The sequence below is a fragment of the Nymphalis io genome, chromosome 4 (genome assembly GCF_905147045.1).
Source record: "Nymphalis io chromosome 4, ilAglIoxx1.1, whole genome shotgun sequence".
Taxonomy (NCBI): Eukaryota; Metazoa; Arthropoda; class Insecta; order Lepidoptera; family Nymphalidae; genus Nymphalis; species Nymphalis io.
In genome coordinates, this window is record NC_065891.1 from 5,709,612 (window position 1) to 5,722,959 (window position 13,348).

At 32.3% G+C, this 13,348-nt stretch overlaps 4 protein-coding genes across 7 annotated transcripts in view; 1 reads left to right on the plus strand and 3 right to left on the minus strand.

The window, feature by feature from the left end:
• The window catches only part of LOC126781583 (spondin-1), a 232,186-nt gene that overhangs the window by 109,165 nt on the left and 109,673 nt on the right, over positions 1 to 13,348 (minus strand). The window lies entirely within an intron of this gene.
• On the minus strand, positions 42 to 2,715 carry LOC126781590 (nuclear pore complex protein Nup50). 2 transcript variants are annotated; one of them, XM_050506495.1, is made up of 3 exons: positions 2,598 to 2,715; positions 2,202 to 2,399; positions 44 to 2,047 (listed from the first exon to the last, which is right to left on the minus strand). In XM_050506495.1, exons 2-3 carry the CDS (start codon positions 2,370 to 2,372, stop codon positions 509 to 511), a joined length of 1,710 nt encoding a protein of 569 aa, XP_050362452.1. In that variant the 5' UTR covers positions 2,373 to 2,399; positions 2,598 to 2,715; the 3' UTR covers positions 44 to 508. The 2 variants fall into 2 exon arrangements, with proteins under 2 accessions (XP_050362451.1, XP_050362452.1); XM_050506494.1 differs by lacking the exon at positions 2,598 to 2,715 and having other exon boundaries at positions 42 to 2,047.
• LOC126781592 (uncharacterized) overlaps positions 3,262 to 13,348 on the plus strand; it is a 54,005-nt gene continuing 43,918 nt past the window's right edge. Inside the window, exons 1-12 of one of the 3 annotated variants that reach the window (XR_007670689.1) lie at positions 3,262 to 3,669; positions 3,768 to 3,800; positions 3,869 to 3,934; positions 4,015 to 4,403; positions 4,971 to 5,117; positions 6,366 to 6,486; positions 7,608 to 7,694; positions 7,791 to 7,851; positions 7,950 to 8,057; positions 8,457 to 8,609; positions 9,053 to 9,328; positions 10,108 to 10,207. Coding sequence is in view for 2 of the 3 variants with exons in the window: in XM_050506498.1 (XP_050362455.1) it covers positions 3,592 to 3,669; positions 3,768 to 3,800; positions 3,869 to 3,934; positions 4,015 to 4,403; positions 4,971 to 5,117; positions 6,366 to 6,486; positions 7,608 to 7,694; positions 7,791 to 7,851; positions 7,950 to 8,057; positions 8,457 to 8,609; positions 9,053 to 9,324 (1,515 nt within the window). In the remaining variant the exon portion in view is untranslated. Of the gene's footprint in view, positions 3,670 to 3,767; positions 3,801 to 3,868; positions 3,935 to 4,014; positions 4,404 to 4,970; positions 5,118 to 6,365; positions 6,487 to 7,607; positions 7,695 to 7,790; positions 7,852 to 7,949; positions 8,058 to 8,456; positions 8,610 to 9,052; positions 9,331 to 10,107; positions 11,952 to 13,348 lie in introns of those variants that run through there. The other 2 variants (XM_050506498.1, XM_050506499.1) reach the window with 2 other exon arrangements.
• Positions 12,307 to 13,321, minus strand: LOC126781899 (malate dehydrogenase-like). The gene has a single exon (XM_050507022.1). It carries the CDS (start codon positions 13,319 to 13,321, stop codon positions 12,329 to 12,331), a length of 993 nt encoding a protein of 330 aa, XP_050362979.1. The 3' UTR covers positions 12,307 to 12,328.

A 13,348-nucleotide genomic window follows, 5' to 3' on the forward strand; every position in this document is an offset into this window, starting at 1 on the left:
AAGTCCAGACTTTATACTTCATTCAAAAATGCAGTATATGTTATGCCAAATTTCAGAAAAATAAACAACTAAATTAATAAATAGTCAAAATTACTGCTATTTTATGACAATCGTTAAAATTGTCATTATTTGCTATTTTATTGGATTTGAATATCTTCGTTATTTTAATTAGGGACTTAGAAATTAATTAGTTTTATTTTCTAATGGTCAAGTGATGATGATAGTTATAAATAATGGCTACATTTCTCATAAATATTATGATGTCATATATAAAAAAAATCTTAGTTAACTTTAGGGGACAGAGGTAAAATAAAACAGTATACAACATAATTACATACACATATTTCCACCTACAAGATTATTATAATGTTAATTTAAAAGGAATGTAAACTAAAATATTTTATTGCTTAAAACTGATATGCGAATTGCACATTTAAAGTTGATTACAAAATATAATATCTTAGCAATTTATTTTTAGACAATATATAGCAACATTTAGAAAAAAAAATTAGGATTTATATTTATTTAATGTTTCCAATAGTTCATCTGCTTCTTCAGATGTTTTAACTCTTATAAGTATAGATGTGGGTGGGGGTTTTGCATCTGGAGTAGGGATACAAACCATCATTACATTGTTTTTACCCATACGCTGAGTAGGTATGGATGAGCCTAATATCAAATTCAGTAGTACATTTCCTAAAGATGTATTCGCTCGTACTAGTAACTGATGTTTACCACTGTCTTCTATTTTTTTAACATAGAGTGTGCCAACGCCTTTGTCTACAAAATTTCCATCTTTTTTTACAAATATTTTGCATTTTTTATCATACACACTATTTTCTTCTACAATAGGTGTATATTCAACTTTTGGTGGTTCATCTTCATTTTCTTCAGCTTGTTTAGCTGGTTCTTCATTTTTCTGAATATTTGAGTTAAAGCTGAATGGTTTTCCAATTCCAAATGAGAAAGGAGTACTTCCATTAGTATTGGCTGTGGTGGTGGTTGTATTAAGAGCAAATGGTGATGTGTTTGCAGATGGTGTTTTTATTCCAAATGAAAATCCACTGCTTGCTGGACTTGAAGTTGAAAAGTTATTTGTTAATACATTGGTGGGAGTGTTTATGCATGTTGTTAAATTTGATGTTTTTTCTGGTGATGTTGCATTGCCCTTATTATTTGAAAACATACTTGAAGTGGGAAATACTGAGGAACTTGTGTTAACAGCCCATGGTGAAGTAGTTTTCTTATCTTCATTATTTGCTTTATCATCAGTAGTGTTTTCTGTTTTGCTTTTTTCATACTCATCTTGAATATCTTTTAAGTGTTTCTCATAATCTTTAAAGATAGGTGTTAAAATACATAAACCTTCTTCAACATGTTTTTTGATCCACGCTGATACACTTTCATTCAGACTTTTTAATTTACTGTAATATATCAACTTTTTATCTTCTTGACTATCAGACTTATTTGTTGATTTATTATCTTCACTGGGTTGAGAATTTGAAACTGGTTGCACTTTAAATGGTGTTGAATTAGTATTTGTGGAAGAAAAAAGAGATTTTGTATTATTAGCACTTGTAGATGATGATCCAAATATGTTTGAAGATGACTGAGCAGCTGGTTTTTCAGCACTAGTATTTAATTTTGAGGCTGTAGTATTGAATGTTGCACTTTGTGCAGATTGCATTTTGAATGGGCTCTCATTTGCCGCTGTACTAGGTTTGGATGTGGTAAAAACTGACTGTCCAAATCCTGAATTGGTTGTTGGCGCTCCAAATAAAGATGATTCACTCATTGGTTTTCCAAAAGCTGATTTTGCTAAAGGTGTTGATGTTCTTGTCATACTGCCTATTCCACTACTCAGAGAATTTGTTGTTGTAGCCCCAGTTGATGTGGCATTAAAAGTGCTAGATGTTGCTAAAGTCTCTGACTTTAGTGGTGATACATTTGTAGCATTGTTTCCATTAGTTAATTTGGCAAGAAAGTCAAATGATGTTGGTTGTGTTTTATTAAAAGCACTAAATCCACTAAATACACTTCTTTTTGCCTGTAAATTAAAAAAATATGATTAATAAACTAACACAATTGTTGGCTATATCTATTTATGTAACTAAAGACATATTATGATCAATAAATGTTTATTTTTAATAATACTAAAGCCACATTTACCAGTGAAAATACAATATAAATAGTAATATTACCTCATCTCCAGTGGCTTGTGAACGTCGTTTAGCGGTCCGTATTACGCGTTTTTCAAGAACTTCTTTAGAAGCCATTTTAAAACCACCTGTTTCCTCTTCTTGTTCGGCAGGATCATCTTGATCCCAATTTTCATGATTTAACTCTGTTGTTGCCTGTCTTTTCACCGACATTTTCAAGGTAACCGGCACTCTTTTTATCTATAAAACGAATGTAACAAAAAATGTAGAAAAAATACTTATTCAATATTTCTTCTTTTGGCTAAATAATAAGGTTATGCAGTATTAGTGGGACATATACTAAGTGTTAAACCGTAGACACAATTCCAATTAAAATATTTTAACAAGATTAGTTAGCAATTATTATTTATTAAAAAGGATCCGTATTTTTATTCGTACCTAATTGAAAGATGAAATTGATTTGAAATTGAAAATTAAAAATTGAAATGCCATTTATTAATTCTTTACCGAAAACGAAAATGCAATACCGAACCGAATACAGATTATGATAAGTCTCATGACAAAGATGAAAGAATATTGATTTTGTTCCTGCCTCAGATTCTAGTTTAGAAAACTATAAAGCCAAAGAAAGAAGATAAAAACATAAAACTTTATTCATTTTTAATCAAAATTTAATATTTCATATTAATAATTCTAATAAACTTTTTATTTACAAATTTAAAATTTGAATGACATTAAAAAAATGTAAAAAAAAACACAATACCTAGATATAATAATATATTATATTTAATTTATAATAAACTTCTCTGGGACTTCTTCAGATTTCCTTGACTTAAAACTTATTTCATATTGTCATTTTTAATTCAACAATATTATGTATCGAGTTATTAGTTTAAAACTTAATAAAATTAATATTTTATTAGGCTTAACAGATGATTCCTTGGGATACAAAATAAAAAAAGTTCAGTATATATAGCACTACTCATAGCAATGTATATACTATATTGTATATAATAATATTAGATATAGATATAACTTTTTTGTTTCATATAATTATGTTTATCTACATTCTACAGTAGTTCATAAAATAAATCTTTGTTGGTACTTGTTGTAGCGTATACATACCATAGGTATATTTTCTTTCTACTTTGATTATATGTAACAGAAAAATGAACTAAAAGAAGAAAAGGACCTTGAATATATTTATTTTAGTTATGGCTTAAACTTTAGAAAGATAATTCGTAAATATTTAGTTGGATAACTAAAAAATATTGTTTTTTATGTTGAAATTTATCGCTTTTTGAATTTCATTAAACAGTGTGTGCGGAAAATGGTTTTAACTACAATTGGCAAATACTTTTCTAGTTTTTTATTGTGATTTCTACTTTTAAAAATAGTTTAAACAATTGTTAAAGTTCCTTTAAGTGTTATAATGGAAGTTTCTAATGAAATAAAGGAAGACATTCGTAAAACACAGACCGATTTAAAAAACGCAATTCGTATTCATCAGGTAATGTATAATTGAATTCAATATAGCTTTTTGTTTTGATAACACAAACGAAGATGTACAGTAATAAAGTTATAACTTAAACTGTCACTAATTTTCAGATATGGGTTGCGCGTTTGCAGGAAGACGAAAATGTAAGAACATCAACTCTATATTAAAAATTTGGTCATATTTATGATTTTAATGTTGTTATTTGTTTTAGAATGCCAATTTGAAAAATAAAGTTAGTGAAGCTGAGAAAGAAATAATAGCTATAGGTCAAGCTCAAGTAAGTACTCTTTCTTTATTAAATTTTTATGCTTATTTGTGTGCAATTTAAAAAAATAATGAGTGTTTTTTTATTTTTAGAAATTAGTAGTGGATAGACTTCGCAGGGAATTAGAATTATATCAACAGCGTCTAAGGGCTAGAAATAAGCAAGTTAGCATAGAAAATGACAACAGATATGTCGCTCAACAACTAAGAGATCATCAAGTGCAATATCGGAACAGAAATCGCACTGTATCTCTCTTAAAACCATCAGTTTTAAATGAAATCCAGATTAAAACAGAAAACATTAATAATGATGTTTCTGATTCAGACAATGAAAATAAGTACTGTGAAAAGGAGAACACAAATAATATTGATATTAGTGAGAAGGATGTTTATTCAAAAAATGTAGCACAGTTGCAAAATATAGTTCAAGATAGCAGAAGTAATTTTGCAATTGCATTAAATAAAGTAAAGGAGTCTTTTATGTAAGTATAAATTCATACTGTACTATTCAATAAAATACTGTACAGTAAGAACTTCTATGTTCATAATAAATATGCCACCTGAGTTATATTACATAAAGAAATTTTATGAGTAAAATAGTCTATTATATTAGATGATATTCGGCAAATCATGCAATGACTCTTTCAATTAAAAAAAAACCAGACATAACTCACTATCTATTATACATTGATGGTACTATGTCAATAACTTTAATGTAAGTGCCAAGAACAAATAAACAAAGTTTGAGTGATGGCTGAATATGATAGGGCTAGAATATGAAAAAAAACTAGCATTAACAACATATTTTATTTCTTTAATTTAATTGTTCAGTATAAGCTGTCAGGGTAAGCTTTTGGGCATGTCAATAGTACCTGGGTACTTTTTTAAATATAAATGTTAACCAACAGTACAATTTATCCTATTATTCATTTTATATAATAATCTTATTACATATAATTAATTGCATAGAGAAAATCTAGCCAGGAAATTAAATAATTTACATAATGAATAAATATAATTTGTTTTAATTTAGTGTTTATATGTTTCAGAGGAGGTAAAATTCAGAAAGATCACGATGAGTTGCAGGAAAATCAATCAGATTCTGACTCTTCCCTGGGAATGGATATTTCTCCAACACCATCTCCACCACCTCTCCCCGAACCTGGAGAACCTGTTCCTAAGGAGGTTTTTATGAGGTGTGTTGAAATAATATATATTTTTTTATTAGGGCTCTAAGAAGACTATAAAAGGCTGTAAGAAGGCATCATGCATCATGGTTTAGCCAGATGGTAAAGTGCTACGTAGACTTCATATATAGGTTAAAAAAATGATTTGAACATCAATCAAGTAAGAAATATAGCTGATAAATTGCGAGACAATCTAACATTGTATTTGTCTCTTTCTAGAATTCTGGGATTTCTTCATAATTACTGATTAAGGGGACTGGTATTATTTGCAATCACTTAATGCAATTAATTTTATAAACCAATTTCACGTTTTAACACGTCATATCGTGTGCAGTTTAATCTGAAAAAGTGTGCATTGGCGCAACTCTTTAAAATTATACCTGGAGGTGCCCATTGTCTGCATAGTAATTTCTTCTTGTGTAGTTGGGTTAATGCAGTTTGATATTAGACGCTGTGGTTGAGATTCTTAATTTTTTTTACTGGTGGTAGAGCTTTGTGCAAGCTCGTCTGGGTAGGTACCACCCACTCATCAGATATTCTACCGTAAAACAGCAGTACTTGATATTGTTGTGTTCCGGTTTGAAGGGTGAGTGAGCCAGTGTAATTATAGGCACAAGGGACATAACATCTTCGTTTTCCAAGTTTGGTGGCGCATTGGTGATGAAAGCGATGGTTACATTTCTTACAATGCCAATGTCTATGGGCATTGGTGACCGCTTACCATCCGGTGGCCCATATGCTCGTCCGCCTTCCTATTCTATATAAAAAAATCGGTCATCAGGATATGATATAGCTTAGTACAACCAATAATACAAATAAACTCAAAAAGAGGAGAGGAGGCCTTTAGCCCAGCAGTGGGACATTCACAGGCTGTTACGGTTACGGTTACGGTAGTACAACCAAAGAAGGAGTGGAAACAAATAAACAACTTTGATTTTGATTTGACGCGATATCGAGTTCTTGAATGGATTTATATGTTATGGATTTGCGATTATATGGCGTTTTGAATGACAGCAATGTTGTTACTGTAACTTTGGAAGTAAAATTAAAATAGATACGAGTACTTGTATAGAATAGTGTTATATTACGAATATATAATAGATTTATTTATCAATAAATGTTTGTAGTGCATAATGTAACCCAGATATTAGTAAATGGTTTGGAATATGTCAACTTAAGATTTGTTTATGATGAGTGGGCTATACATATAAAATTAGTTACGATAATTGCTACATAATATTCTCATAATTTTTTCAGACTCATTGGCTTGGTTACGCTACAGCAAAAAGATATAATAGAGAGAACGAGAAATGAACGTCGCAAACGATCCTCGAATGACAAGAATGAATTTATCTTTGGCAGTTACGACATGATGCCTGTAAGTTACAGGCAAATTATGTTGTAGAGGTTTTCGCGTATTAGTGCACCGTTAGGAGATAAAAAATTAAACAATAACTTTTATATAGCTTTCATAAGCTCGGCTGGGTTGGTACCACCCACTCATCAGATATTCTACCGCAAAACAGCAATACTTGATATTGTTGTGTTCCGGTTTGAGGGGTGAGTGAGCCAGTGTAATTACTGGCACAAGGGACATAAAATCTTAGTTTCCAAGGTTGGTGGCGCATTGGCTGTGTATGCGATGGTTGACATTTCTTACAATGCCAATATCTAAGGGCGTTTGGTGAACACTTACCATCAGGTGGCCCATATGCTCGTCCGCCTTCCTATTCTATAAAAAAAAAAAATACTTAGGTACTTAAACGAAATCTTTAAACATTAATTTCATCAACTCCAGACTTTACAGCCACCTTATCCTCGCTTTCATCCGATTGATAAAATAAGTGTAATGATAGTTCACTCCGATATTGTATCTAGAGCACTGAAACTACCTTGAAATTATTTTTCTTTTACAATAGTATAATTTTTAATTGTTAAAAGTTGGGGATTTTACAAGTGTATACATATTTTTTGTATTGGACGCGACCGCACTCTACCACACTTAAACAACGGCTAAGAAACGTCACATTGATAACACTATGAAGCCGAAATTAGACGATGGTCTCTTTTCAAAGGTGCAATATTTATTGCCGCGTACTATACACGCTTGCGTATACTATATAATACAAATAAACTTAGATTTTTATGTATAACATATTAAACGTCTCGGCTTCACACATGTAGAATAAGGGTATAAATAAAACGTTTATCTAGCAATATATTGGTTGACATGACGTTTCCATAATCTCGAAAAATTATCGTAAAATTTTAGCCAATTTATATAAAACCATAATAAATTATAAATATAAACCATAACTTTCCTGATAAATCATTCCGTCTATTAATTTAATTGTTTTTGAGTTTATTTCGTTCAGAAAGACAAGAGACGTGGCGAGGGACTTTATAATATTTAAGTGATTGATAGGAAACTTAATTTTTCGTGCGATGTGTACACTGCCTTACTTAAATTATTAATGTTATTGTGTTTTTTATTTCTAGAAAAGGAAAAAGTACAACCAATATCCATATTTGCAGTCACACAGCGATCCGCCGCAAACACGTTCTGCAAAGTTACGAAAGCAACAGGTAACACAAATGGATTACGTTTTCTTTGTAATATTATATATTTGATAACTATTTAGAAATAAAAGAAAAATATTTGATATACATTTATATTTACAGAGTCAAAATAAATTTTCACGAGAAGGTTCACCTTCGGGGTCATCGTCAGAAAATAAAGGAGGTATGTAAGGAAATGATTATTTACTATAAATAAACTTATATATCAGTTTACTAAAACAAATTAATGAGAAATAATAATATGCTTTCTATATCGACCAGGTTGGGGCAACAGCAAACCAGATTGGGTCGCGTCCTTACCGGCGGGTCTATCTGTAGAGCCAGTATATTCACCTACTAAGAAAGTTTGTCATGGATGTGGAAGAAATGGTATTTATTCTTTTACTAAACATACTAACTGGTGGTAGAGCTTTGTGCCTGCTAGTCTGGGTAGGTACCACCCACTCATCAGATATTCTAAAAACAGCAGTACTTGGTATTGTTGTGTTCTGGTTTGAAGGGGGAGTGAGACAGTGTGATTACAGGCAAGGGACATAACATCTTAGTTCCCAAGGTTGGTGGCGCATTGGCGATGTAAGCGATGGTTAATATTTCTAACAATGTCAATGTCTATGGGCGTTGGTGACCACTTCCCATCAGGTGGCCCATATGCTCGTCCGCCTTCCTATTCATAAAAAAAAAAAATCGAAATCCTACAAAATAGAAACAACCAAACGAACGAAAATCTCCGCACGGTAGACGTGTATATGTAACGTAATATTTGCGCAGACGTGCCGTCGCTGCTGGTGTGGTGCGCGTGGTGCGTGCAGTGGCAGCACACGGGCTGCGGCGCGGGCGGGCGCTGCGCCGCGTGCGGGCGCGCGCTGCCCGAGCCGGCCGTGGGCGCCGCGCCGCACGCCGCCGCCGTGCACCTCTACGCGGGTACCGCCACGCTCGCATATACCACTTGCTATCGCGTGTCGCCGCGGTCCGACTCTATGAAAGGAGAGAGATCAGTACACGGCAGATAAGTCGATCCACTCGAAAGGATATCGATAGGCGACGCATCGCACTCGCACATCCCTAGCCGAATGTCGTTTTTGTTGTTATGTTTGCAGCTACTCTGTGATACTACCAAAAACGCATTTTTCTCGTTCATATTTTAAGCAAATGACTGTTTCATATATTTTTTATATCCTATATATATGAGGAACAAACTATGTTCCATTTTTAAAATAAAAAAAGACTTAATTCTCTATTGTTACAGTTAATTTATTATTGATAATATTTTCAACTTGGTATTAATATCGTTAGTAAGAAATTTAAAAGCTATAATAAAAAATAAAAAAAACAATTGCCTAACAATGATTGTTTTCCGTTACTAGATAAACTTGCCGAAAGGAAATGCTTGCAAGAAAAAAATATAAAACTTTGCGTGGAACTGCGGAAATTGGAGGCGCGAGCAGCGACCTTAAAAGAGAATTTGGATGAACATAATGCAGAGAAACGCCAGTTGTTAGCAGACCAAATAAAAACTCAGAGAAATCTCCAGAAACTACTGGACTTTATCAGTCAATTCAAAGAAACGTCCATCAGTATCCGTTCAACGTCGGTGAGCGAGTCCGGCAGTGAAGTTAGTAAAAGTAATGAAGAATGAAATTGTGAGTAACAGACAGTAACCCCGGTCACTCGCATGCGCACACATTCCTACTGAATATGCGAACCCATTTCCCACCACCTCTGACCCAAGAAAAATGGAAACCATTTTGGCTGGTACAGGTTATCCGTACTTAAATCAGTGGTGTAGGAATCTTTTTCTTTTTTTTATATAGAATAGGAAGGCGGATATGCATATGGGCCACCTGATGGTATGTGGTCACGCCTTAGACATTGGCATTGTAAGAAATGTTAGACATCGCTTACATCACCAATGCGCCACCAACCTTGGGAACTAAGATGTTATGTCCCTTATGCCTGTAATTACACTGGCACACTCACCCTTCAAACCGGAACACAACAATAACAAGTACTGCTGTTTTTCGGTAGAATATCTGATGAATGGGTGGTACCTACCCAGACGAGTTTTCTTTTTAAAGTGCTCCTGTACTGTTATATAAATAGAAATTATCTATTTCTTCTTTATTAATTTGTCAATTTATCGTTGCATTAATAACGACCATTTTATATTTCAATAGCGAAACATCCTTCACAGAGATTACGCGAAAGAGAAAGAGAAAGTGCGAATGTTATAATAGTTTATACCAGTTACCGAGTCCGTAAAAATGCCTGATTACAAATTATTATTTTGTATTAATAATTATACGATTTAAAAAAAAATATTTATGTTAAGTTCGAATTTTATACACTTTTATATTTGATATAAATATCATCCTACTGCTGTATTACATATAACTTAAAATGTTTACTATTTTTGTTTCAGGTAAAAATAAATAATTTTAGAGGTTTGTATTCATGATGTATAATTTGTACATAGAACGGTTTAAATTAGTAGTTAATTTTATACAAAATAAATGTCGCTAGTGATAATTAAATCAAACAGATTTGCCAATTTGTTGTCCAAATATTGATTGGTCGATTTGAAAAGAAAATTGTTGTTACATTACACATTATAATAATTCTTGTTGATGTAATATAAGCTGTTGTCAAGGAATGAGAAAAAAAGAATTCCTATCAAACAACAATGGATTTATCTTTTAGTACAAAAGCATATTTTTTTTAAATTATCAGTCATTTAATATTTTTTGAACATTATAAATAAAATAAAAAATTGGCTGAAATGGCACCGATGTAACAATCAAATTTACATCAAATAAAATCTTTACAAAATACATATCATAATGATTGTAATTTCGATAAATGGAAATATTTAATTAGTTTTTTTTTTAACTATATTTCTAAGCTTTACGTATAGCTTTATGCCAAGAAAAGATTAATAAATATCGACCAAGTTCACTTGCGCATTATTCGCGAAAATAGCTTTGCATTTTATTATAATTAATTATCTTTTATTTACTGGCAATTGTAATCATTACATAAATAAATCAGGTAATAATTTTTTGATGTGTAAACGTCTTAGCGCTCGGTACACGTTAGGGGTTAACTGAGACTTTGAGCGTCAGACCGCAGACGAGTTAGCGTAAGATTTCGAGCGTCAGATGTCGTCAGCGTAAAATTTGTATAAGTGCGTTAATGCGTGCGTGAGATCGGTACGCGGTAGGTGCTCACTGAGACTGAGAGCTGACATGTTTACACATGAATTCTTGTGGAGTACCTTGGCACTTACACCATTTTTATACATATAAAATCATTTGTCCTGATTAACAGTAACAGCCTGTAAATGTCCCACTACTGGGCTAAGGCCTCCTCTCCATTTTTTGAGGAGAAGGTTTAGAGCTTATTCCACCACGCTGCTCCAATGCGGTTTGGTAGAATACACAAGTGACATAATTTCAATGAAATTAGACACATGCAGGTTTACTCACGATGTTTTCCTTCACCGTCAAGCACGAGATGAATTATAATCACAAATTAAGCACATGAAAATTCAGTGGTGCTTGCCCGGTTTGAACCCACGATCATCGGTTAAGATTTACGCGTTCTAACCACTAAGCCATCTCAGCTCAATAAACTAGCGTAGGTCGGGGTCCTGATTAAACTAGCGTAGAATACTGAAATTTGGAACGTAGGTTTTTTTTGTATAACGTAAGCATCTGCTAAGTAAATATTTTTGGTAATTTAAACTTTAAGAGAGGAAATTGAAAGGGTTATTGTAAGGTATTGTATGAATTTTAGCCCTATGAAGTTGGGAGCTAGTTAAAAATAATATTCATAATTGCTTTTGAAAGAAATAAAATATTGTGTTTATTATATTTATAAATCTTTTCTTTATTGGCTAGAGCTATTAATTTCATTTGTCAAATATTAGTCACAATTTGAAATAAAAATTAATTGATTAATTTTCAATGATTCACTTTGATGTAAGTATACAATTTTAGTTGTCATTTATAATTATTTTTATTTGTTTTAACTGTAATTTAAATATTTTAATGGATTACTAATCAATTGAATTTAAGCTCAGATGACTGCAGCGATTAATTGAAATCAGATTTACAAGTTTCAACATTTTAGTCAGAATGCCAAATGAATATAATTATAAAAGGGTAGGTAGCCCGTTATGATGAACTATTATTCAATAAAAATAGAAAAAGTTTGTCGTGATTTTATTTTATTTCTGAATAAACAAATTCAAGTAATTGGCTACTCAAAAGTGTTCAGTATTGATTCCTACATAATAAGCGAGTATTACAAAATATATATCCATAAATGTTTTGTTAAGTAGCTAGTTATAAAAATATTTTTCTAGCATTTAGTTACTTGAATTAATGAATTCATATTTGATTGTTTCTGTGATATGATTAAGTTTTCCTCGTTCGTAATAAGCAATATTTTGTTAAACATGATTTGTATGTAAATAAAAATTTGTAAGTTGATATTTTTAATTTTCATTTTCCCTGGATGTCGATAATGATATAGTGTGCATATTACCTGATAAAGATGTTATAAGTATATAAGAACTTAGGGGATTACGTTACGTTATTATATAATTATCCTGAATCGCATCGGGCAATTTAATGTGTAAATTATGCCAGTTCCAACATTTTCTTACCCTTAGAAACGTCTTTTCTTAGTTGTTCAACACTGCGTTCCAATAAATGGCATTCGAAATCTGACAAATTGGTATATCGTTGCATTTCACCAGCTCCGTCCTGATCCACTGACACCATACCGGCAAAATACGATGTACCGAAATCGTTATTTTCAACATACGCATGTATTTGTTTCGATCGACCATCTAGTGCATTTAATATTCCTTGAACGAATATCGACACACCATATGCAATTGACAGTGTTGGCGACAATCCTTTTTTTGAATTTGTTACGAAATCTTCTTGAGACCGGAATTTGGTTGTAAATTCTTCGATAGATTTCTGGCTTAAATTACAAGTGGGCTTAGATTGTGACAGCAAAGGAATGCTTGTTTCATTCGAATGACCACCTATAACAGGTACCATACAGTCCTGTGGATTCATATTATTTATAGATGCATACATAGCCTGTGCTGTAAATAAATCAGCGCTAGTGATTCCAAATAATTTTTTAGGGTCATAACCGCCGTAGTTTCTTATTACTTCAGCGGCCATTGGTACTATTACATTTATTGGTTCTGTCGCAATGCCTATGAAAGGCATAGGACATAGTTTTGCAACTCTTGTAGCAAATGACTTAATAAATTCAGCATTAAAATGTAATCTAGACTTCTCGGATAACGCTGGACTTTGTATGGCCCCGGTTGTAATTACAATATCAGAATGTTGTAACGCGATGTCTAAAGAATCATTTCCTACGTAACCTTTTATTGCAGACATTGCAGGTATATGTGATAAATCTAAAACGACTCCGGGAGTGTGTGTATCATTGTCGTGAATAACTAGATTTGTGATTGGTCGCTGATTTCTCAGTAATAGAGCGGTGGTTTGTCCAATTTCACTCGCTCCTCCAACTATTGTCACTTGGTAATTTCTGGATAAAACTTTTCTGCGAAAGAAATGTAAACACTTTTTTGCTTGTAACATTTCTTGTCATATAATAATTAATATTAA